This window comes from Perissodus microlepis, chromosome 6, assembly GCF_051167445.1.
Source record: "Perissodus microlepis isolate ML-2025 ecotype Zambia chromosome 6, ASM5116744v1, whole genome shotgun sequence".
Taxonomy (NCBI): Eukaryota; Metazoa; Chordata; class Actinopteri; order Cichliformes; family Cichlidae; genus Perissodus; species Perissodus microlepis.
Window position 1 is genome coordinate 3,603,235 of NC_140466.1, and position 22,889 is coordinate 3,626,123.

The following is a 22,889-nucleotide window of genomic DNA, read 5'->3' on the forward strand; positions in this document are numbered from 1 at the left end:
TAATATGCTGTGCTGCTGTTCATCTGAGGGGTTTTATATGTGTTGATATGTAAAACCTTGAAAATGAGGGTGTTAGCCCTCACACATCGCTGATGGTTCACACTGGTGGTTTGAAGGTGAGGTTTGTGCAAACGTTAATCCCGTTTGTATGCTGCCTGTTTTAAATCTTTATGATTTAGTTGATGCACTAAACTGATAATGAACAAAGAAATGGAAAAATATTTGAAAGAAGCTGTTTGAAGTCAGAGACAGAACGTATGAAAAGCAGGGTCGGTACTAATAACAGAAAGTAGATGCTTATCTGTCAAAGTGTTAAACTTGTGTAATAGTTGTGATGAGCTACAAACTGAGATGTGATTAGCGTTGTTTACGAAACATTTGGGTTTGTGTTTCTCTCTCTGTCTTTTTTTTTTATTTCTATGTAATCAGGTTTATTTAGTAATTAAATTGTCATTACTGTCATTATCTATTATTGTTATTATTTATTTATGTATTTATTTTAGTACTCATTTTTAGTAAAAAAAAAAAAAAAAAAAAAAGCAAATGAGCAAAAATAAAACGTTGTCATTACATTATGAATTTCAAATGGTACATTTATTTACTGAGCTCCTGTTTGTATTATACTTGACTTTTTACTTTGTCTTCTATTTTGTTATATGTAGGTTTGCGCTTATTGAGCTCCCCTTTTTTTAATGAAAGTTTATGTTTTATTCTATTTAATTGAGCTCCTTTCTTTTGCGTGTTTTTTTTCCCAATATGACCATTTTTGTCTTTTAATATTTTATGATATTGTGTTGATCTGTTTTGGCCGCTGTCACACGGGAATGTCGCTTCTTTTATTATTAATGTTTTATTATTTATTTTAGGTCCGGACGCCGGATGGTGAAATAGCTTGTAATTCCTGCTGTTAGCCACCCCCAAGATGTCCTGCAGATGGCGCTGTTGAGACGCGGTTGATGCCGGGCGCAGACAGCGGTTTGGGCCGACGTGATGCGCGGGGTTCGTGTAAAGAACACAGTGGACCGGGGCGGGAGGCCGTGCGGGCGTCTGCTCCCCGGGTTCGTGGAAATCGGGTCGTCACTGCCTGAAAATACGCGCTGACAAGGCGCTTCCTGCTCAACAATAACTTGCTACCTTTGCTGCGACTTTTACTCCGGCGAAGATCTGAGCATGCGCACTTATGTATGGGACGGGGAGGACATCACGGAAAATCTACTAGAAGCACCACAAACGCAGAGATTTCGGCTCTCCGCTGCACTAAATCTGCACGACGTGGGCGGCCCGTGACCATGCCTAGAGCGGCGTTAAGATGCGGGACGACCGCCTGACAGGCCTGGCCCGGGTCTGAGCCGTTGCCGGGAGGGGAAATCTATTTCTTCATATGGGAGCAGCATGCGGGAAATGGTCGGAGGTTGCTGCGTGTGTTCCGACGAGCGAGGCTGGGCTGAGAATCCGCTGGTGTACTGTGATGGACACGGCTGCAGCGTCGCCGTTCACCAAGGTAACATTAGCTGCTGTTAGCGTGTGATTCCCGGGCAGCCGGAGCGGCTCTAGCTTGTGGCCGGAGGCGTTGGTCCTCCCTGCCTACGTGCGTGTTCTGTGTTCGTGCGGGAGGGGCGGGTAGGTAAGCGTGCTGTTGTTGCTTCCTCTCCGCACACTTGATTGATCGCGCAGGGCCGAGCGGCGTGACACCGAGCCCGGATGGCGCCTCGAGGTCCGTGCGTCGCGGACCGTGCGGCACGCTGCGACGCGTTCGCGAGGCCGTGCTCGTTCGGACAGCAGCGCGTGTCCACTTGCTTTGTTGCATTCGAGCGATTTGAAGTGGGACCTCACGCAGGATGGCTACTCTGAGTGAGGATCAGCCCTCTGATCTCAGTGATGCTGTGACGGTGTTGGTGCACAAATGTGCCAAAAAAACAAAAAGAAATTTGTGCCCAAACTGAAAAAGTGCAGAAGATTCTGATCCAGAAAGGTGCTGATGCAGGAGGCTGTTTTCAGGGCTGTCCCAGTCAAATTAAAGCTTTATGTCAAAGTGGAATGAAATAGGATTATAAGGTTAATCCGATCAGGATGACAGCAGCACCTCTCACCACTGACAGGGAGAGATGTTAAACTTAGAAAAAGAAAAGTTAAAACATAAAATCAGTTTGAAATCATTTTCTATTCATCTGTTAAAGCAGGATGGCTTTGCCAAGTGTCAAGTCAGTATTATCTTGAGTAGTATTCTTGGACAGGTACTGCCAGCTTTACTAGTATTTATTAAAGTATTTATAGAGCTTGGCAAGTCGTTTCAATCATAAAAAGTAAAATATTATTTCCAGAAAACGTGAAACTTTTAAACATCCACTGTTAAAGGTACAAATTGTTGACATCATCTGTTCAACATCTGTCCTGTGAATGAATGAATGAATGACTCATTAAATGTGCATGTTTTCATTTGTACCTGTAGTTTACATTAAAATACAGGTGTGTTACCGTTGGTCGTGCCGGTCCAGTTTGACACTCCCGTGCTTGTGTGTTTGTCGCAGCATGCTACGGCATCGTGCAGGTGCCAACTGGCCCGTGGTTCTGTCGGAAGTGTGAGTCACAGGAGCGGGCGGCACGTGTGGTGAGTACGCCAACACGAATGACACAATTTATCCATTCATTCCTGCTTCACCTTCACCTACAAGTAGTCTGCCTCAGGTGTGCTGAGCCAGCTTGTCCCATACTGATGCCCTAAAGCTGAGTTAAACGAATAAGCTGGATTCCTGTGTTTTTATGTGTGAAGCAGCCTCAGGCGTGATTTAAACATTGCTTTCCTACCTTTCTTAAGTAAAATCTACCATAAAAGAAATGTACACATTAACTGAAACTGTGTTTATTATTAAATAATAACTTTCAGCGAGGACTTTTTCTCCCGTCCCTTCATGGTTTTTTTGGACTAGTCTGATTTTAGTCTATTCATTTCAATTCATTTTTTTTTTTCATATAACATCAACTCACAACACTTCCCACAGCAAGGTGCTTTATACTACACGGTAACAACCGTATAATATAAGAGCGAAAACCCCACAGCTAACAGATGATCCCGTACGAGCAGCATTTGGCGACGGTGGGAAGGAAGAACTCCCTTTTAAGGGAACAGACCTCCGACAGAACCAGGCTCAGGGAGGGGCGGGGCCATCTGCCATGACCAGTTGGGCTGGCGAGGGGAGAAAGAAGAAGATCGTAGAGGATAAAATAGAAACTGTCTTTGCATCTGCAAGAGTTAAAACAGATTTTAACTTTGATGTGTCACAATTATCAGCTGACTCTGGATTCTCCTGATTCTCCTTTTTACAGTCTGTGGACAGCAAGAGCTGTTTGATTCCTTCTTTACATATATATAGACACCAAATAAGGGCAGGGCTTGTTAAAAAAGTGAACAAAATCATAGGACACGACAACATGCTACTCTTAATTTTTCAATTCAATTCAGTTTTATTTATATGGCCGCAAATCACAACAGCAGTCGCCTCAAGGTGCTCAGTACTCAAAGGTAAAGACCCAACAATAAAGCCTTGAGCGCACCTATCAGCTGTCCTCCTCCTGTGTGTGCTAACATGTTCTTTACTCCTTTCCCTGCTCTCACTCTGGTTACAGCTCAGGTGCACATGTGCTGCCTGCAGAGTGGAGCTGAGTAGCGACAGATGAAGTGAACTATAAATTAAAAAGCTTGATGACAACACATTTTATTACAAGAAGCGCAATAAAAGCCATAAACTGAGGCAGAGATATACAGAAAAGCTGATGTCATAGGCGTAAAATAAAGCCTCTGAACTGTTACTTCCTCTATATTATGTTAGCTTAGAACTGCATCGAATAGACTGACCCACTGTTTCCTGTATCTGCCCTAACGTTTGGAGTCATGGTCAGACAGATATCCACTCCAACAAGCTCCGCTCTCTCCCGTGTCTCCTCAGAGGTGTGAGCTGTGTCCCCACAAAGATGGCGCCCTCAAGAGGACAGACAGCGGAGGTAAATATCATCATGTTCCCGCTCACTCTTCCCGAGGGCATAACCGAGTGCGCATTTCCACTCGAGTCATTCCGAGTCTTGTCGTATCGTTGATCCGCTGCCAATCTCTCCTCCAATCAGGCTGGGCCCACGTCGTGTGCGCACTCTACATCCCCGAGGTGCAGTTCGCCAACGTCCTCACCATGGAGCCTATCATCCTGCAGTATGTCCCACATGAGAGATACAACAAGGTAGGGATGCACGCTGTTTGAGCGGGAAAGTTGGATTAGTCTACAGGAAGTTAGAGGCGCGAGAGAAAAGAGGAGCACAGAGAGATCAGATACAGCCCCAAAAATAAGCTTCATCAAACAGGAAAGTTTGAAGCCTAATCTGAAAGTAGAACTAAGGGTTTACTTTGGAGTTTATTTATTTGTTTGTTTGTGAGGGTGTGTTGTTGTTGTTGTTGTGCTTTTATAAAGTGGTGACATTTCAATCCTTCGGTAAAATCGTTTCCTTGTTCATAACTCAAAAATGGCTGTGAACACATTCATCACACAGATTTTTACATTGTTTGTACCTGCAGCTAAACAGGTAACAAAGAACTCTTCACACCATACGACCCCAAACCAAGTGTCCTCCAAAGAAAACAATATATTCGTTCCATTTCTAAAATAATTATTCATCTTTAAGTCCTCTCTGTCATCTTTTCCAATGCTTCAGCTCTGGCCATCTCTACTACTTCCATGATGCTAGTCTGGACCAGATGCTTAATCTCTCTGTCATCTCCCACTAAGTCTGTATCATCACCTAAAACAAATAGTCTTGGACTGCCTATGAATCCTTAGAATATCTTAATTTCACATAATCTAGTCCAGAACTCTTCAGGTAATAAAACTCGATAATTTTATTACCTGACTTTGAGGCATAGAGTGAATTTCTCCTTCTTATAGTTCACCAGCAGTTTAGTATTTCTTTTTATCCAAGTATAAATAAGAATATCTAAGAAGCTAAGAATAACAACAAAGTCTCATCATCCCTCCCTTGATCATTTTAATTTTGCTAATAATATTTATATTAACAATCTCTATTGTCTCATGTCAGTCTTAAATCATCTGCCATGTTCTTCCTGAGATCTGGAAAACCTTCCTGAGCCAAGTTCTTGATCAGCAGAGAATAACACTTCATGACCTTTCCCAGCGTTCAAAAGTATCTAAATGCTTAGAAACTGTAGGAGCTTCTGTATTGGGTCTGAACAGCCCTGATAGAAGACGACAGATCCAAGGTTTCCAAAATGGTGTAGAAGATGTCACAGAAAAGGTCATCCTGGGGGGTCACTCCCATTTCTTTCCGATCCTGCCAGTAAAACGGGGTCTTACCAAGCGCAGCTTCAGGTTCAGTCTGAGACTGAAAGGCACATTTAAATATGGGTCCAACTTAAACATCCAAGCCACTGTAATCCAGATTAGATCGAGATGAGCAGTGAATAAGACTCTGCAGATGACAGTGGGGCTAAAAGATGCTGCTCAGTGAAGGTGGGCTTCTCTCGGGGGAAGCGACTAAAGGGCCAGACGTCTTAGTTAAATGCATAACATTAATACAAAGCAATCCCAGAGCCCCATCAGCAAGTGTTTGCTCATTTAAAGATTTAAACTAGGGTTTTTTTTACCTCTGCATATGAAGTATTTTGTGATCCCCAAAGCTCCAATCTAAATTAATGGAGAGAATAACTAATAATTTCCATTGTTACCAGGACCTAAAACCTGTTTCACCATATTTTAATTAAAAAAAACAAACATAAGTTTGTCAATAACCCAAAATAAGATTTAAAAAGTTTTCTGATAGTACAGTTTGAAGTCTCCGGCTTCTCATCCAATCACAGAGAAAAATGTAAACACATCCTCGTACCTATGATAACGTGTAAAGCTGCACACCTGCACCGCACCCCTGAAACTGGCACAAGGTGACCCCACAAACCTGAGTTTGATAAACAAACACTTTAAACAGGTAGAAGAAGTCAGCACCAGTAATCAGTAATACTGAAAATCCTCAACAGTATAATGTATAAATACACAGAAAGCTGCATCCATGTTTACATATATGAAACACTGCTAAACAGGTTATGCAACATGTATCACACGGTGTGTCAGCAGTCATCAAAAACATAGAGAGTACTTTCAGAATGAGCAGTCAAACAGAGGGAAAAGAGAAAAAGTGTCATCTCCGTCCTCAGCACCGACTTCAACGAGTCATGATGCAATGCAGCAGACGACACGTGGGAGACCGCACGACTGCTTTCCTCCTTAACGGGAAAACCAGTTTTGCTTCACATCCCCGTTCTTCTCTCCACCTACACGTCCTGTACTAACCCGGAGCTCAGCGTGGCAAGGTCACGCCTGTTCTCTGGAGGCTGCTGAAAGCCTTTCTGGGAAATGTGGGAGATTTTGAGCTGTAGTAGATGTGGCATGTTTAGTAAACAGCAAAGCACATTTACCATAAGTGCAAAGATTCAAAAATACCCTGAAGTGATTTGTGAAAGTAAAGTTTTTCTGGTTTTCACATCAAAAAGTGTTTATTCCTCTTGGAGTTTTGACTGATGATAGAAAAAGAACACAAAAAGTTTCTCATGATTTGAACTTTTAACAATTAAATAAATTTGAATAATTAAAAAATATTTTTCAATAAGCTTTAATTCAAGGATTTAAAAAAAAATACATTTAATAATTTTAAATAGAAAATGAAAAACGTGTTAGATTGCCGAGCCGCTCTCCTGTTTTCAAAATTGTTACGCAAAGAAAAACAGAATGCAGTCGAATCATTTACAGATTTAAAATTTAAAGCCCGGGTTTGAGAGACGACGTGCAGCGACAGCGTGCCTGATGCTGAGTCACACAGAAAGGTCATTTTGAATGTGAGGCCACCATTTTTAATTCTGACAGCACATTTTCATTTCATTTCATTCATACTTTTGGCATCTAAGTCAACTAAGTACTCTAAGATTATAGCAGAGTAAATATAAAGTGAAAACATAAAAGTTTGTCTTATACTTTTGAAGGCAAAACGTTTCCTCTGCTTATTACCAGCTCGTGAAAGGAGCTTCTTATCTGATCAGTCTTATTAGCTGACTGTTTCACACTTTTAAAAAAAGCTTGAAAACATACTTAGAAGTTGTTTTCAGTATTTAGAAGTAAAAAAAGGTAAAAAAGAAACAATCAGGCTGTTACAAAGTAGCAGTTTTATTTATATACAAAGTAGTTGTACCTGTTTAGCTGATATCTGTCCCTGTTTGTCAGCTGATTAGTTAATGAATGGGTTAAATCGCTCTGTGAAAGATGTAAACTGTGATTGTGTGCTGATGTCACTCTGCACTGCTGTTTCATGCCTCACAGTTGTTACAGTGTTTCAGTAGTGATACATTAATAGCCCAAACAGTCGTCTGTTGTAGGAGTGTTGTCTCTGTGAACTACAATGTTTGCAGATGACACTGTGACCTGTAATGACTGTAGGGAGCTGTTGGAGGTGTGCAGTGGAGAGGAGAGGAATTAAAGATAGTGTGTGTGATTGAGAGGGAGACGGTGTAACACTGAAGCTGCAAGGTAGTGAAGATGAGTCTAAATATCTAAGGCAACAGAAAGTGCAGGGAGGGTGGAGACTGGTGTCAGTGGTGCTTTTTGACATCTTCATCCTTTGTTGAATGAAGATGGATGTTTAAAGTGTTTTCTTTTTGCATCGTTTTATATTGTTAAATATCTCTTACCACAGAAAGAGTGATGGGAATTTTGCTTTACTCGGCTCAGGTTTGTTTTCTGTGTTCTTCATGTATAATTAATGAATGCTGCAGATCGGCTGTTAAGATTCAAAGATAAGAGGACGTGAAACACATAGACTCACGCTAGCTTTTGAAATTTTCTGCTAATGATGTTTTTCTTTCTTTTTTACTTTGCACACAAACAGTTTAACCACAGACTAGTTTCAGGCGGGTACAGCTTCAACGTGCATCAGCTCTCTGGTAACTTTACTCTCTTATTAGGGCTTCCCGATACTGGCAGAAATCATAATCGGGTATTTTGGTCCGTATTGAGGATTACAGGAATATTTAACACAGTTACTCACTGGCTTTGTGGATTCATTAAAAAGAATAAACTTGCCTTTGAAGTTAAATTATATTTTCAAATGGAAAATTGAGACAAAAGTAAAAGTGAAGGGATCTTTGGCCCTGTGCACCACCACAGTGGTGTATGTGATTAAAGTGCAGACCTTCATCTTCACATTAAAGGCTGTTGCAAATATTTTGCATGATTTTTTAACAATTGGATGAAAGTGTGTAATTCGTGGACATCACCAAATCTATCCTTGAGGTATTCTGCTAGGCCTTTACTGCAGCCACCTTCACTTGCTGCTTGCTTGTGGGTCTCTCTGCTTCAGTTTTACCTTCAGTAAATGGAAAGCTGCTCTGCTGGGTTAAGATCAGGTGGCTGACTTGGCCATCAAAGAATGACCCATTTCTTGAGTTGCTTTTGCATTTTGCTTTCTTTGATTCATTTGCGCTGCAAAGTGCTTTCTGAGCAGAGAGTGCAGCCCTGTACGCTTCACGAGTCACCCTGCTGCTTCTGTCAGCAGTCACGTCATTAATAAACACCCGTGACCCGTTTCCACTGGCAGCCGTACGTGCCAGTGTCATAACACTGCCGCCATCGTGTTTGACAGATGATGCGATGCGCTTCAGATCATGAGCTGTTTCTCTCTTTCTCCGTTCTTTTCTCCTCCCATCCTTCTGGTACAAGTTCTTCTGGGTTTCATGTGTCCAAAGAATTTTTCCAGAACTGTGCCGGCTCTTTCAGATGTTTCCTGGGAAATTTAATCTGGCCTTCCTGCTCTTGACTTGGTTAATGTCTGAAGTTTTTCTTGTCCACTTTAGTCTTCTGTGGTCTTTCAGGCTGTTTGGTGTTGCTGAGCTGGCCATTGCATTCCTGTTTTAATAAGAAAGCACCAGATTGTTGCTTTGACCACTCCTAAAGCTTTTGCTACCTCTTGGATAGGTTTATTTTTCAGTGCCTCCTTTACTTGCAGCCACGTTTCTCTGGATCAATGAACAGCTGCAACACTTGGAATCAACTCCAAGTAAATTTGTCCAATTAATTTTGATCCTCTGAAAATTGATGAATGTCAATAAAAATGTATGCAATTCCTCAAGAGCTTATGCAATACTTTTGTTAACTTCCTTGAATTAAAGATGAAAGAACTTGTACCACATCTTGGTTGTTTGATTGCACAACACTGCAGTTGTTTTCAAAGTTACAAAAACTGTTCAGAAGACATCTGCAGTGTGTGCAGCAGAGCAAGCCTTTCAAAGCAAAGCACATTACAAAGAAATCAATATTTGATTCATGGACTAAGCATCTTGCATTGTGCGTCGTTTAGATGCTCTGTGTGTGTGTGTGTGTGTGTGTGTGCGTGCCTGCATATAAATGTACATGTGTGAGTGTTTGAGGGCCCGGTTTCATATTACTGTGTCAGCTACAGTAAATTGCATGCAGCTTTCCCCCGTCAGGGCCATTCATTCAGACTTTGCTGCCCGCATTCCTAGACAACGTTACAATGGACACTGAAAACTCGAGAAGCCACTCTTCCTTTTACATGCCCGGTGCAGTTATGTCTCCGGCCTTTCATTGCACAGCAGACATCCTCTGAAGGGAAACAGAGATCTGAGTAGGATATGGAGAGAAGGAAAAAGGGAGAGAAAAAGGTGAAACAGAGCGGGCCGAAGTGAAAAGGTAAAGAGCCTGCTGTTCCTTTGTCCCGCACCTGTTGCTAGGCCTCTTCTACCCCCCACCAGTCGGGCCTGCTCGCTGAGGAAAGCTGAACAAGAAGTACAAAAGCGGCGTGTGTGTTCGTGCATGCGATTGTTTGCTTTCGGGGGCTCGAGTGTGTATGCTTACATGTCTTTTGGAGACGGGCTGATATGAGTCTTTTGTCGCGTCAGCGTATGCTCTGTGGCACCCTGAAGTTCGTTAGAAACCACCTCACTTTGGTGCAAAGAAAAAGATTAACGGGAGGGTGAAAACTCCAAGCGCAGCGTCTGTTTCGAAGCAGATTCAGAGCAGTTTGCAGACCGATCTGTGTCAACTTTCTTTACAACATCCCCAAACATCTGGTCAACAGTTTCTCTGTAGAAACTGTGCTCTGTTTGAAAACCTCATCTGTTGTCTTGACAAGAAAAACTTCCTAATCATCTGCACTGCAGCTGCAGCTGGACTCGAGTCGAGGAGTGTTTCATCTCTGCTGCACCGCAATCACAATAGTTCATTTTAATGGCCGTCAGACGGGACGGCTTGCTCTGCTCGTGCGACAGATGGAAAAGCAATCCAGCACCTGTTGTTGATGATAATAATGATGATTGATGTGTTTGAGTCCCTGCATCTCCTGTACTCTCCGTTTGTGCTCTTTCAACAGACTTGTTATATCTGCGAGGACCACGGGAGGGAGAGCAAGGCCGCCTGCGGCGCGTGCATGACCTGCAACAGACAGGGCTGCAGACAAGCGTTCCACGTCACCTGGTCAGTGTTAAATTGTGTGTGTGTGTGTGTGTGTGCGCCTATGTGAAAGTGTGGGGACATCAACATGAACGAACAGTGCGTGAGGACCGAGTGTGATAAGAAGCAGTTCAAGGGCAAAAACGTTTATTAAGGGTTATTTTTAGTTAGCCGACTGTTCCCATTAACCATGTTTAAACCTAGAAAAGAAACAACCTGAAAAAACTATGACGAAGTTTAAAAAAGAAATCATAAAAAACAGCACTGTGTTATTTTCAATACGACCTGAAACTATGGGGTGAGACCATAAAGTCATCAGTAAAGTCTTTATTGAAGTCACAGATCAGGCGATCCAAAGAGTAATCTCTTCATAGACTTTGCACCACTGGACTCTTTTTTTGCAGGCTGAAGGGTCGCCCCCTGCTGGCCGTTAGAAAGAATGCAAGTTTAGGGCACATCTCCACTGGTGGCACTTTTTTTTGCTCAGCATATGATTAATATTGTGGGCAGGACTGTGATGGTTGGCACACACCAAGAAGGTCCTAGCCTTTTTGGGCACTCAAGCTTCTTTCCACAGTCCAGAGAGATGCATATTAGCTGGTGACTCTAAATTGGCCATAGGAATGACGTGAGTGTGAATGGTCGTCTGCGTTAGCAACCCGTTCGCAGGGACCCCGCCTCACACCCTAACTTGGATATCATGAATGGGTGGTGATTACTTTGTGTGCTAATCGAAGCAGGTTAAAGTTTGTCTTGTTTCTCTGAGTATCCTGTGTCATATCATTTTTAAAAATAAGGCCAAGAATAGAAAAGAAATTCCGTCTCCAATTGCCAAGATTGAATACGTGCTCATATGTTATGTGTATTTGGCTACAGCCTTAGTTTACTCACACAGACATTGTGGGCTACAGTTGGTTTTTCTTCATTTTTCTTCATTTTTTACCTTTCATGCTGCTCATCTTGCTTTTTGCCTTTATTTTGTTTCCTGCTACAACAGAAAGATGATTTATTTAAAAGTAAATCCCGAGACACTGACAGGCTCAGATTTTAATGTGACATTCGATCAATCTGGCGACGATCGGTGACTGAAGCTCTCAGGTGACTCGGCCAGGTGTTGCCGTCTCAGTCCGTGCATGTGTGCTAACTTGGCTCTCGTGTTTCATCTCCTTTCCGACCCTCCGACACCCTGCGCTGTAGTGCTCAGATGGCTGGTCTGCTGTGTGAGGAGGAAGGACCAGAAGCTGATAACGTGAAGTATTGTGGCTACTGCAAGCATCACTACAACAAAATGGTAAAGAACATAATGACATTGTACCCCAGAAAAGCCTTTCTTACTGCACTGCACAGTTAACAGCTAACATGATTAATAAGGGCTTCTGTGCCCGGCTGTTTTTCCTCTAACTCAGCTCAAGGCAGCTAAATGACTCTTGGAATACGCCCAACCAAAATAAATAATTCAGGAGATAAACCTCCTGTTAAGTCATTGGAAGTGCTTGTAGAGAACCTTTAAATGTCAAACTGTTGCTTTGAAATTAGCAGCTGTTAACTTTTTGTTTGCTGTTCCTTCTTTTGGACTTTACAGCAGAAGAAGTTGCGTTCTAGTGAAAATACAAGTAGCTCCTTCAGTCATTCCAGGGGGCGCTCCAGCTCTCCGTCACAGGAAAAACAGCACCACCACCACAGACAGAGGAAGGTAAGCACAGCTGTGGTCAGATCAGTCGCAGTCTCCAGAGCTGAAAACTACCAAAAGCTGCAGTTCCTCTAATGTCCACTTGAGGCTGTTAAAAAAGGGAATCAGTCAGATGTAGGCGCTGGCTGTGGGCTAGGCCTCGCCTCAGCTAGCTAGAGCCGCTCCGCTGGACACCTGCTGACTATTTTTGTTCTGTTGGCATCTTTTGGTCGATGGCTGCCCTTCCCTGAGCTTACGTCAGCCAGATGTTCCTTCCTGTTGAAAGGGCGTTTTTCCTCCCCACTATTGCCAAGTGCTTGCTCATAGGGGGTCATCTATTGCTGTGGTATTCTCTGTATTACTATAAGGTCTTTTTACAATATGAAGTGACTTTAGGTGACATGTTGTTGTGATTGTGATTAGAAAGAAAATGTCATTTTGGAGCATTTTATTGAATTATCAGACAAATAATAAGGTTTTACTGTTTGGAACTGGGAAATGCTAGGATTTAATAATTTTGTAGCACTAATTAACAGGATCTGTGTGTGATGTATTTGTGCAGTTTGTGTCTGCAGCTTGCTAATATTAGTGGATAACTGTACACTACAAAACCAAAAGTAACAGTTAAAAATAGACTTTGTCTATTCATCGTCAGATTAATAAGACCAGCCAGTCTGATCCAGACCAGCTTGGCACACAGACTCTTTTATTTTGAAACGATTGAATAACAGCTGAATTGGCAAAGAAGAAAAGGATGAATTTTAATGCATTTTCTTCCTAATAAAATCATCAAATAAGCAGAGAGCTAATTTAGATTTTATTGCATGGGCGTGAGCAAGCTGAGCTACACTGTGTAAGCACGCCCTCCCAGTTATCCTACGCTTTCAACCTCACAGCTTCCATCTGTTGGCTCCTGGGGAACGTTCAGTCATCACTCCCAATTTCCAGGTGTCATCATTTCAGGCAGTGATAAGCTCGACCCCTTGACGTCAAACTCTAATCTGAATACAAACTATGTGCTCAGACAGTCTCAGATACCTGGAGGTACAGCCTGGCTAAACAAAAGCTAACGCATTTAGGCGTACCCTGCCTCTGGTCATAAAGACATAAAAAACATAAAAAGCCATATTATAAAATACATATCATGAAATAACATCATGATCTCTCTGCGCCATTACATCCTCTCAGCCTCAAACACTTGAAATCAAATAGGCCAGCATTCATGTAACACTTCTCTCGTCGTTTTGACCACTTGAAGCTCTCCACACTGCACGCCACATTTACCTCCTCCACACACATTCATACAGCGCCTTATTCTGTGCACTCGAATAAACAATTAACCTAACGTGCACTTCTCAGATGGGGCGAGTTAACTCTGTGAAGGTGCGGTGCTCACGTGCACGTGACCCCATCATACGCATGCAAAACTAAGCAGACAGGTGCACCTTCAAAGCCCCTGCAAGCTAACAGACTAGCTAACTGAGAATTCAGCAGACAGGAAAGATAGTGCTGATGGCACACGGTTCCAGCTGAGCAGCTCTTTGTCAAGTGTAAAAAGAGACCTGCATATTTTTTCGCCACCAGACAATTCCGGTCTTCAAAGAATCATCGTTGTTATCGTTTTGATGTTCCGGCAGAGATATGGCTCCACAGTCAGGGAGCGGACGCTTCACGCAGTTGTTGAACTGAAAAAGAGATGAAGAAGAAAAGCGTGTTTCTTCCAGTCAAATCTCAACTGAGCTGTGAAAGCAAGTTTTGTTGCAGAAGGCTCGGTTTTATGGCAACCTTGGACGGGTTAAATATATGATCTAGTGTCGCGTAGATGCTGGCGGAAGCTGTCGGATTCAGGCTGTTAAAAGTTGGCTGTGCGGTTGTCTTGTTGCTGTGGACAGAATTTTGCAGGACTACATGTTAAAAACACTTGTTTGCACTTTTTCGGTTGTAGGTTTTAGACTGACACAGTAGCGTGTGTGAGACGGCTGTGTGAAGCATATATTTTCAGTCAACGTCTGGCGCTACATGATGCCATTTTCAGTATAACCCACTGTGAAACTGAATCTAACACCCTGCTTTTAAGCCAGTAGCAGATAGAAGAGACCAGTATTTATTATCATTTACCTAGTGGCACCGAGTCATACTGATCGCAGGCTCGCTTGTAATCATTTATTTTAGTCTGATATGATAAAAATGGCTGTTTGGGATATTCTGATATAAAAAAATAAATCAGTTGTTTTTGCTGTGACAGAAAGCCAGACGCTTTTATTCAGAATAATCTTCATCAAATGCAGTTACAGTGATGCACAAACAGATTTGACTGTGCTGTTAGCGTATCCCTGCAGACATTGTTGCTGAAGCTGGTTGACTGTAGCAAATGTGATTCGCTTATATTCCACTCGCTGCGTTTGTGTAATGTGCCAGTGTTGACTCTGCAGCCTTGATTCTAGGCTCAAACTTGTGCATTTGTATGTGCGTGTTGTTGCTTTTTTCAGAGTCATAAAGACAAGATTCGGCAAAAGGAGCGCCACAAAAAGTCGAGCGACAACCTGAGCTCCGCTGTGACATCCAGCGGCATAGAAAAGGTATCCGAGGACACCACGCAGTGATTGAGAGAGCTGCTGACGCCGCGATGTCTCAGTCAGTGCTTTAATGGTTTTGACCCGTCTGTGTTGGGACAGATTTCCTCAAGTCACCACAGCAGCAAGGACGGCGAGGGAAAGTCCAAGAAGCTGAGCTCGCACGGTCACAGTCATCGGAGCAAGAAGACCGGAAGCACCGGCAAGAGCTGCTCCTCATCGTCCTGCTCCTCCAGTCCATTCAACACAGGTACCACATGAAGGGTCAGCGCTCGATTTCTTCTCGAGTTCAGATGTGATCGATGCCCATGCAGCCCGGTACATCGACAGTACAGTTTGAATTATTTGTATACACTAGCCGAATGATATTTTATAATTACAGTATAATTTGTAGTAAAAGTTTGAGTTTGCCCCACGTCGTCTTCCTGTCTGCTCTACATCGTCCCCGGCAAACACAGACCAAAAAACGTAAAGCAAATCGAATTTTAGTTTTAGTTTGATCTTCATCCAGCCGTGCTGTGGTTCTGTAGGACGAACAGAGCAGCTGGAAACTTGTGGATGAGGTGGAGTTGTGCTGCTGGCTGCCTCTGTGGGAGGAGAGGCTGCTGCTCCACTTTAAGATGTAACAGGGGTGATTGCATCATCTTGGCTGCTGTTGTGTTGTTGAGAAAAACAGAAGCTCACTGGGATTTTTATCCACACACGTGCCCCTAAATTCAATTTACGTTCAGCACGGATCCATTTCTGTCACGAATATGAGAGAACCGCTCGCTCTGTAGAGTCCTGCACCAGTTGGTTTTCTTTCAGTGGCCTCGTACTAAAAAACACTGTCATTAGTGAAGCTTTCACTTAAGCCAGTTTGTTTCACAGGTAAACTTCTAACTGGGATTGGTGGAAGCACCGTCATTGCCCTGTGCAGACAAGTGCATGACCAGTTAGCTTCCCAGCATCCTCTCTTACTGGGTTCTGTTGAACCCTGGAGACGGAGGGAGGTCGTGTGGTCGTGTGGCCGTTTGTGTCTGACTTTAACTCTTTGTTTTTCTCCTTCAGGTGGTTCCCTGTCGTCTGCTCAGGAGTTTCATCAGTTCTTATCTTCTTCCCGCCTGGAGCGTGAACATGACCGAGGAGGTGACGACCACAGCGGAGAGGAGCGCAAGGAGCGTCACAGGAGACCGGCAGTCCAGGCGGAGGAGGAGGAGGAGGAGGAGGATGAAAAGGAAGAGGAAAAAGACGAGGAAGAGGAGGAGGAGGACTGTAAATACCACAAGCCACCAGCATTGACCCCCGCTGAGGGCCCGCTAGCAGGGTCGCAAGGTCACGACAGGCCAGAGGGCAACTCCAGCCCTTTCGAGAACAAAGTCACCATCTCCACCTTCGGGTCCATCATGCGCATCACGTCGTCGTCGGGGCTCGGCAGCAGCAGCAAGATCCGAAAGATCTCCTCGTCGAGCGACTACAAACCCTCCAAATCTCTCTGCAAGCCATCCCAGCTGAGCACGCCGCCCATCCTGGAGGAGGCCGACCCAGAGGACAAAGCCACGCTTCCACCGCCGCTGCCTCGAGAGAGGAGGCACCGTGGCAACAAGAAGAGCCGCCACGGCCCGGGGCGCCCGCGGGGGAGCAAGAACCGAGAGAGGAGGGGGGAGGAGGAGCACCACCACCACCATCACCACACAGCGCCGCCTCCCCTAGCCTTAACCTCGTCGCTCTATCCGAGCCCGTCCTCCATCCCCCACCCCACCTTCTCCTCGACGCTGCCTCCCACCGCCACCTCTTCCACTTCCTCTTCTTTCTCCTCCTCCTCGTCCTCCACTGGTAGTTTTTCTACAGGCCGCGGCAACTCGCTGCTCGGCTCTGGTGAGTCTGAGCGAGTGGGCGTGTGCGGTAGCCCTCTAGCTTCCTGTGTGTGGTGAAGGAAAAAAACTGAAGCGCTATCTCTTTGCACTTTGGTGCGTTTCCATTACACGCAGCAGCTTATCTCTGTATCAGAAGCGCAGCGAAAATAACTCCTGGAATTAAGAATGAACGGAATAAGTCAACGTTTTCGTGGCACCACTTTTAAAATATTTGTTAAATCTCTTTCAGAACGTTTGTGTAATCTGTGCGAGGCAGTGATATTGTCCTACATGGTGTTTTTGTGTGCGCCGCACGTGTCTGTAGTGCATTTCCTGCCCTACTTTCCATTTGATTGGCTCACGTGTTCCTCTTTCTGCAGTCATACGACTTCTAAGATGAAAACGACAAACACCTTATTCCTTTCTTTCTTTCTTTTATGTCTCTCAGGCATCTACTCCAGTCTCAAGGACCCTCTCACACTGGGCGGGGGTGTCTGCAGTACCCCCCTTTCCCTGGGTGGAGGGGTGTGTAGCACCTCCTTGTCCCTGGGAGGGGGCATGTGTAGCACCCCTCTCTCCTCAGGACTCCTTCCATCCCACTCCTCGCTGTCTCTTCCACCAGTCAATGCTGTGTCAAACACACAGGTACGTCACAAAGAGAGGACATGTGCTGTTTGCGTCTGTGTCAGCAAACAACATTTCAACAAAATTAAATGACACATGAAGTTTCAGGCCTGAGGATTATAGGAAAATTCATAATCATGATTTACAGTAAGCAGCAACGGAGGAGTTAGCCTCTGACTAGCAGGTGTTTTTACTTGTAGAGCTGGTGCCAGCCTGCCTCCACTTCAGCATCTCTGTGGGTGCAGGTCTATGACTCATTACAGTCACTGGGTGCAACTGGGGTAAAGAGAGGTGGTGCTGCAGAGTCAAAGCTGACACTCGCCACCAAAAGCCGACCGCAAGAGCCCCCGAATGATCCTGAGACAAAAGCAGCTGCAGACAGACACCAAAGTCCTTCCACACGTCTTCACTTTTACTCCCTTAGTTGTCATCAAAGTCTCTCTTTTAGTTGTCTTGGCTCAAACTGAAACACACAGTTCAGGGTGGAACAGGGTGTGTCTGCTTCATAAGAAAAGAAGTGGAGTGTTGTACCAAAACTGAGTGCAGCAGCGTAATCATGCACAGCGGATACTTTCACCTCGCGTCCAGAGACATGCATGTTGGGTTCTAATGTGCACGTAGGTGTGAATGTGAGTGTGTCTGGTTGACCTGTGCAGGATGGTACCCTGTAGCCTGTGACGGCTGGGACAAGCTGAAAGAAAGTGAGTGTGTTCATAAACAATGATGAGCGGACAGATGTGGAAATCATGAAGAATCTGGAAGCACAATTCATTCTCGAGTTATTTTTGATAGATGTGTGTTACGTTTCCAGTAGATGGATGTTTTCTTCACAAAAAGATCAGTTTGGGGTTGTTTTTTTTTAAACTAAAATCCTTCCTTGATTATCTCCATGCTTTCTTTGTTGACGTTCGCTGTCTTATAGGTGAATCCAGGTTCCAGCGCCTCCTACAGCCTGACCTCCACTCAGCCTTTCACCAGCTGTCTCTCCACAGCCCTGACACTGCCGCCACTACTGAGCCAAGCCCAGACCTCACTGCCAGGTGACAGGAAGCACTTCTTGAGAAACGAATGTTGGCTTTAGATAAGCTTCACAAAAAAACCTTGTTCTGGCTCAAATCCTCTTTCAGAAATCCAACATTAAATGTGCTGTTGTTGCACAGTAAACACGGCGCTTTGATGATGCTGCCTTTCAGTAAATGTGAGCGCACATGAAATTAAAGCGTGTCTGTTCCTTTTCTCAGAGTCTGACCTCGATGACTGTCGCTTCCCATGTCAGGGGAACTCACCGAGAGAGAGTCTTTCCTCGCAGTGAGTCTTTGCTTTTTTGTCTTTATTGTTATTTTTTATTATTTGTGTCAAATCCTGAAAACAATACATCATTCTTACACTTCAGATTTACTGACTGAAATGAGTCAGCAAGTAGAGAGATGCATAAACCACTGGTGACGCATCATTCATCTGTTCAAATCATCACTTGGTTGATTTTTCCCTTTCTCATTTTTATTACCAGCAACAGGAAAATGCCAGCTGGTTAACAATCAAAGCGTCTATGTGGATAAAAACACAAACCACAGCCACAGAGGATGATTGGTAGTTTCCCAGCTTGGCTGCAGAAGCTGTGACGTGTCGCTTCTGACTTCCTGTTGACTTTATCCTCTTCCACGCCCAGGTCTCCGATGAGCTGTCTTCCTCTTCTGTTCGACCAGAGGGACGGGCTGGGCGCCGGAGTCAGAGCCCGTCCTGAGAACGTCCCTCCAGCCAGCTCTCACATTGATCTGCTGCTGGAGAAACACAGCAACGGAGAGATGGGAGTCAACAGTAAGTAAGGCCAGTGGGACTAGATATTGAAAAGTGTTTATAAGATGAATGAAATGGCAAATATACTCGATGGACCTGCAGTTACTGTGCTGGTACTGTGTTCGACCCCTTTTTGCCTTCAGAACTTGTTTCGTAGCAAAGATTCAACAAGGTGCCATTGTTGAATGATTTTGGTCCATATTCACAGGATAACTTCATGCAGTTGCTGCACATCCATGATGAGAATCAGCCTTTCCACCACATCCCAAAGGTTTAATGTCCAACAATATTTTCACGGACCGGCCTTTAAGGTGTCGCGGAGAAATACAACAAAATAAAAAATACTAAAAAAAATTTGTAAAGATAATAATAAACGCGAATTCACTGTGTAACTGTGTAACTTTATGAGCAGCGTCCTCCTGAAATGCGCCAACAACACTGAGAGTAACATCCTCCTCTCTGCCCCTTAATGCTCTCTGGTCGCTATGGTAACGCGTAAATATTTCTTTCAAAATAAGACACACAACTACAACACGGGCAAAGACCCAGGGAAACCAAGTTAACGATGAAAACCATACATTTCACACCTGAGCCTCAACTCTCGCGGCCCGGTACCAAACAACTCACAGACCGGTACCGGCCCGGGGGTTGGGGATCGCTGTGCTCATAAAAGGATGGACATGGTCAAGAACAAGACTCAGGTATAGGCTGTGGTGTTTAAACAGTTCTCAGTTACTGACCCATGGATAGATCCATATTTTCATGTTGTTCACGCCAAAGTCTGAGACTACCGTCTGAATTCACAGCAAATATCGAGACTCTTCAGAGCAGGAATCGTTTTTCTAGTTTTCTGAGGTGCAGAAGAGCAACCGAGGTGCTCTTCTGCATACTTTGGTTGTAACCAGGAGTTATTTGAGTTACTGTTGCCTTCCTGTCAACTCAAAGCAGTCTGTTCATTCTCCTTTGACCTCTGGTGTAAACAAAGCATTTTCTCCCAGGGAGCTGCTGGACAGATATTTTCCTTTTCTTTATCATTCTTTGTGAACCCTGGAGATGCTTATGAGGGAAGATCAGCAGATCAGCAGTCTGAAATACTCAGGCCAGCCTGCCTGGTATCAACAAAGTCACCTTAATCACATTTCTTCCCCATGCTGATGCTCAGTTTGAACCTCAGCTGGTCCCCTTGACCTTAATGCATTGAGTTGCTGAACTGGTGTACCTAATGAAGTGGCCAGCAAGTGTATTCTGTGCATAAAGGATGGACATAAACAGAGTGATATGCATAAGTTGCCTCATAAACTGCAGGAGTGCATAAAATATTAGAACTTTACTCAGCAGGCTGGAGCACAGACTCGTGAGGCGTGTGCTTCTTTGAGTGGTCTGTTAACAGTGGAGCATGGCGTGCTGTACTGTTAGCCGCACAGCCAGTCGTATTATTTGTAAGAATCGGTTATTGGCCAGTCAGAGTAGCCACGCCACCAACTTTATCAATTAAAAAAAATCAAACCAGGTGACTTAAGAAAATGTTTCTTCCAGTATAAAGCTGTTATGGACCATGTCTACAGACCATTTCCTGCAGTGAGATGTAAACTGGCCATCAGAGGAACTGCAGGGTTGTTTTAGTACTACTTTGCTCAGTGCTCATCTTTGAGCCTCTCAGAATCCTTCAAAAACAGATCTGAGAAAGAGAAAGGACTCTTTGCTTGAACCTTTCACTTCATTTTAAGCCAGAAATGTTGGGAACCTTACACGTAGACGCTGCCGGCCTCTGTGTGTGCCTCGTGCTGTCGTCAGATGATGAATGTACCTGTGTGAGGACAAAAAAAAGCTCAGCAAGAGATCAGATGTGCTCTCGGTTCTGAAAGCTGCTCCAGCAGCTGCTTTGTTTCTTTCTGCCGTCGTATTTCTGCTCGTCTCTCCGCTGAACCAGATTGCTCGCCGCCTTTTGCTCTGACTCACATTTTCTCCAGGGACATCATCAGCTGACACTTGCTTTCAAATCTATTATTTGCTCTTTTTTTTCTTCCTACACCCAGCACTGTCAGTGCTTTTGGCTCACGCTTGCATGCAGACGGCTTTTTATTTCCATGGTTGCTGCTCTTCTCTTTTTGGTCTCATCGCGCTCAGCTAGGTGTATTTCTCTAAAAGGAAATACCCCCACAGTCCTCACCTTAATTATATTTATCTGCATGAGAAAGCGTAACATTTATTTCGCAGATTTTTCTCAAGCTGCAGCTTGTGTACGTTTCTTTTTTTGAGCCTAACTAGTAACTTGTGACATACTCTCAAAATAAACACACTCGTTTCTACTTAAACAGCAAAGTGTTGTATAAAAATAAGTGACTTAACTTGAGTGCACAAGGCTGAAAATGTGGCATGTTTCAGGACCCAGCCTTTGTTTTGTGACCTCTAATATTTTCCAGCATAACTCTGCCCGACTTCAACCCAAGCGGGGGCCCGAACTGCCAGAATAATTGGAAACGCCTGTGAGACAGTGCAGGACTTTAAAAAAAGCACAGTGCAGGTTGCTGGGTCCACTCTTGTCAAACATATCTCCGATCGTTTAGCCGTGACTAGTTTATCCCAGTACGTCCAGTAAATCAGCGTGTTGATATTTAACTACACAAAAACAGAAGGTTTGCTTTGGATCGATGTGCAAGTTTAACTGTTCGCAATACATGAAAACTGTACGCCCATCAACTGCTCTGTGCCCTTGATTGTATTGAGCCAGCTCTTCCAGCAAAGCGAGTTTAATCTGATCAAGCACTTGCTGACAGAAACGGTCTCTGGGTGGGCGGCCATCTGCCCCGACCGGCTGGGGCGAGAGGAGAGCAGAGAGGCAGGAAACATCCAATGCTAGTACTTATTTTTTGTTTGAGCACCACCAGCTGGTTGTTGCAGTAAATACAATAATTATGATAATAATACCGAGAGCAGAACTCCTCCAGTGTTCATCTGTGTTTGTGATGTGAAAGGTCCAATTTTGCAAACAACACTAACTGATATTCCTGGATCCCTTTCGTGCCGATCCACCCATCACCCGCTAAAAATGATAAAACAACCAACCCGAGCCAATCCTAAAACTTCTCAGGCAGTAATAGTAATAATACTGACAGTAATGATGACAGCTGGAGTTCCTAACCCAGAAATACTTACAAAATGGGGTCAGGAAGCAAGAGAACACAAAACCCACTGACATGCAGTAGCGAGCGAAAGAGAGAAGTGGGAGTCCCAGTGCATCATGGGAAGTCTTCCAGCAGCCTGAGCCTAAAATAGCACGACTGAGGGATGGTTCAGGTTCACTGGATGCAGCTCTAACTATCAAAACTAAAAGTTTGAAGTTGAGAGGGAGTCTGTCTCCAGAGCCCAAACTGGGAGCTGGTTCCTCAGGAGAGGGGCCTGGAAGCTGAAGGCTCAGCCTCAGGCTGGACTGTTGAAAACGAGCGATGCCTGATTTAGACTCGCGTGGGGAACCTTTGTAGCGCCTACAATGTGACCTACGTAAGTGTGTGCTGCATTATGCCTGAGTTACCATGTTGTAAATAAAAAATCAAAATCAAATGCTGGGACTTTTTTTGCGTCCTTGGTCCCTGCTCTTTGTTGTGGTCAGTTTGAATTTTTTTTCACATCCGGACCGATAATTTCAACCATCTCTCCGGGAATCTGACGACATTTGTGAGTCATATATTGATGCTATATTGAGGCGATACTGAACTCTGATAGTGAAATGCGCTGCTGGGGTGTTGTGGTATTGTGGTGCCGTTTCCCACGTGGTGCATTATAGCTGAATAGAAAAAAAGAGTGCGATCACCCACTGGAGCCCCAGATGGCAGAGAGAGAAATCTTCCACAGAGTGAGAGAATCAGTGGAGGTGATCACAGAG

General features: G+C 44.2%; 1 protein-coding gene across 3 annotated transcripts in view; it reads left to right on the top strand.

The window, feature by feature from the left end:
• The first annotated feature begins 960 nt into the window (after window positions 1-960).
• LOC146384827 (protein AF-17-like) overlaps window positions 961-22,889 on the top strand; it is a 30,871-nt gene continuing 8,942 nt past the window's right edge. Inside the window, exons 1-14 of one of the 3 annotated variants that reach the window (XM_084930230.1) lie at window positions 961-1,501; window positions 2,529-2,608; window positions 3,945-3,999; window positions 4,120-4,229; window positions 10,429-10,532; window positions 11,706-11,799; window positions 12,091-12,201; window positions 14,667-14,756; window positions 14,853-15,000; window positions 15,801-16,607; window positions 17,034-17,230; window positions 18,132-18,249; window positions 18,451-18,517; window positions 18,879-19,027. In XM_084930230.1, coding sequence (XP_084786356.1) covers window positions 1,393-1,501; window positions 2,529-2,608; window positions 3,945-3,999; window positions 4,120-4,229; window positions 10,429-10,532; window positions 11,706-11,799; window positions 12,091-12,201; window positions 14,667-14,756; window positions 14,853-15,000; window positions 15,801-16,607; window positions 17,034-17,230; window positions 18,132-18,249; window positions 18,451-18,517; window positions 18,879-19,027 — 2,239 coding nt within the window. In that variant the 5' untranslated portion in view covers window positions 961-1,392. The remainder of the gene's footprint in view (window positions 1,502-2,528; window positions 2,609-3,944; window positions 4,000-4,119; window positions 4,230-10,428; window positions 10,533-11,705; window positions 11,800-12,090; window positions 12,202-14,666; window positions 14,757-14,852; window positions 15,001-15,800; window positions 16,608-17,033; window positions 17,231-18,131; window positions 18,250-18,450; window positions 18,518-18,878; window positions 19,028-22,889) is intronic. The other 2 variants (XM_084930229.1, XM_084930231.1) reach the window with 2 other exon arrangements.